This window comes from Haplochromis burtoni, unplaced genomic scaffold, assembly GCF_018398535.1.
Source record: "Haplochromis burtoni strain Fernald_Lab_line unplaced genomic scaffold, NCSU_Asbu1 Contig_393, whole genome shotgun sequence".
In the NCBI taxonomy this organism is placed as follows: Eukaryota; Metazoa; Chordata; class Actinopteri; order Cichliformes; family Cichlidae; genus Haplochromis; species Haplochromis burtoni.
In genome coordinates this window covers 481,888-484,641 of record NW_024582754.1, presented here as the reverse complement: position 1 = coordinate 484,641, position 2,754 = coordinate 481,888, and the positions used below count along the sequence as shown (strand labels likewise).

Here is a 2,754-nt window from a genome sequence, read left to right as displayed (position 1 = left end):
AGCATCAAAACCACACCTGCATGATTGATAAAGGAGGCGTGACAGTTCTAAAGTCTGCCTTCACACAATCTTTCTGTCTTTGCTCAGATTCTGATGTCATTTCCTCCACAGAGATCTACCTACAGTGTTGGCTCTGCTGAATTTCCACCCATTCAAATTCCTGTTCTAAAGACAAAATGACTCCTTGCATCACCACCCTGACTTTCTTGATTATCTCAGCAGCAGGTAAAGTTTATCAACACAAAGACAAAAACATACTCTAAATGTTCACACTTTCCTTGCCTTTTCTTTTTACCTGTATTAAGTCCATTCAATGAATGTAAATATTATTACCATATAGATGATAAAAGATATATTTCTGCTTACTGTGTTTCAGGTGTTTCTGAATCCGTTCTGATCACTCAGTGGCCCCATTACATCTCTAACCCTTCCAATGGCTTGGTAAAGATGCACTGCTACCAGAATGACACAGACTATCAATATCTGTACTGGTATAAACAGCCTAGAGGAAAAAGTTTCCAGCTAATTGTGGCTACTGTAGCTGGAATTTCACAGTTCGAAGAGGGATTCAAATCTGGTTTTCAGGCAGAGAAAAATGACAAGCAGTGGTCTCTGACAATAACCAGTATTCAGGAAAAAGATGAGGCTGTTTATCTCTGCGCTGCAAGGCTACACGGTACTGTGGCAGACCTCAGAAGCATGACAAAAACATCTGACTCAAGCATAAGTAATCGACTTGAGGGGGTGGGGGGAAACCACACTGTGGAGAAGATAATAACAGCAATTTTTACCATCAAGTTTGTTAAGTAAATAAAAAGGTAAGAGAATGTTTTCTAAAATATTAAAACACTATCTGCATTTTTTCCCCAAAATAATGTTCTTACACATGGATATTTTCCTCAGACTAACCCGCTTGTGATGATGCTAGGTGTTTTAAATAAATCCTGCCAATAGATGGAAGCACAGCACATGGCATAAGCCCTTTACAATGGGAGTTTAGTGGTGAGATAAGCAGCAGATACTCACTAAACGAACCCTCCTCCCTCTTTACACCGAGCCTTTTTATGAGCAACCAACCATTCTCCCATCAGTGCTTAACTATGTCTTCAACTGTTCTCCTCCTCATCTGGTTTTCATGTAAGATCTTAAATTTCAACTAAATTAAATACAAAATGTACAAATTTGAATACTGTACCGACTCATTGTAAACTGTTTTTTGTTCTCTTTGCAGGTCAGGCGAGCGCAGTTATATTTCAGCAGTCTCCTCCACAGATAGTGGATAAGAATCAAGAGATCCAGATAAACTGCAAGCATAACGATAGCTCCCTTCTAATAATGCTCTGGTATCAGCAATTAAGGGAGAGTACATCCATGACCCTCATTGGGTCTGGATATTATCAACAGTCACAAAGTTATGAGGGTGAATTTGAAAAACAATTTACCGTCGCAAGGAGCAGCACAGTAGAAGGAACTTTGACAATAAAAAACACTGACGTGTCGCACTCGGCTGTTTATTTCTGCGCTGCCAGCACACAGTGATGTGGTTTAATGCTGCTCCCTCACTAAAACCCTCAGCATTTTCTGCAAGTGAGGTGTTGTACATGTACACATAGCTTTTTGCTGGTTTTCCTTAGAGTTGCAGCGGGAAACAGATGGACTTGATTCTTCCATAGCTTGCTTCCAAGCTTTTTTTTATAAAAATGAACAGAATCAATTTAGACTAATACAAAGTGCACTGCAGCATAACTTAGGCAGCAAAACTAAGAGAGGGCAGTCTATCCCATCCATCAAATATTTCTGCTCTCACTCTGTCACAAATCACCCCTGACACTTATCTCCAGCCACTCCACGCTGACTACACTCTCTTTCTTACCTCTCCTGTGCACTGCTGGATGGTTGGAAACAACTTTTCCAATCTGGAAATCATAGCAATACAGACACAAACAACTTTCATAATGAACTTCCATACTCAGGCAACTTGTTCTTTGGGCAGATACCACCACAGAAGAGCAGTGTGTGGCATTCATCACCAACAACCCCTCAAAAATGTAAGTTATGCCTATCTCTGAAAAATGGATAAAGGAACTTATTGCATGTTATTTTAGAAGATGCCTGGATTTCTGTTACACCAATAGATGGAAGCACAGCACATGACATGAGGCCCGTATAACAGGAGTGATGAACTAAGCACAACAAACATTCTCCTCCCCCTTTACCCTGAGCCTCTTTTAAAATGAGCAATCACCTTCTCCCATCAGTGTTTGAAAATGTCTTCACCTAGTCTTCTTGTCATCATCTGGTTTTCGTGTAAGATCTTAAATTTCAATTTGAACTCCCAAAATAATCACTTAAATGCAAATACATTACTGACTCATTGTAAACTGTTTTTCGTTCTCTTTGCAGGTCAGGCGAGCGCAGTTATATTTCAGCAGTCTCCTTCACAGATAGTGGATAAGAATCAAGAGGTCCAGATAAACTGCAAGCATGATGATAGCTCCCTTGTAATAATGTTCTGGTATCAGCAAAGAAAGGAGAATATATCCATGACCCTCATTGGCTTTGGATATTATCAACAGTCCCAAAATTATGAGGGTCAATTTAAAGAACAATTTACCCTCACGAGGAGCAGCACAGTAGAAGGAACTCTGACAATAAAAAACACAGACGTGTCGCACTCGGCTGTTTATTTCTGCGCTGCCAGCACACAGTGATGTGGTTTAATGCTGCTCCCTCACTAAAAACCCTCAGCATTTT

At 40.2% G+C, this 2,754-nt stretch overlaps 1 protein-coding gene across 1 annotated transcript in view; it reads left to right on the top strand.

The window, feature by feature from the left end:
* The first annotated feature begins 2,206 nt into the window (after positions 1-2,206).
* Positions 2,207-2,754, top strand: part of LOC102311801 (T cell receptor beta chain MC.7.G5-like) — a 17,779-nt gene continuing 17,231 nt past the window's right edge. Inside the window, exons 1-2 of the mRNA XM_042212782.1 lie at positions 2,207-2,307; positions 2,404-2,707. Of these exons, the coding sequence (XP_042068716.1) occupies positions 2,268-2,307; positions 2,404-2,707 (344 nt within the window). The 5' untranslated portion in view covers positions 2,207-2,267. The remainder of the gene's footprint in view (positions 2,308-2,403; positions 2,708-2,754) is intronic.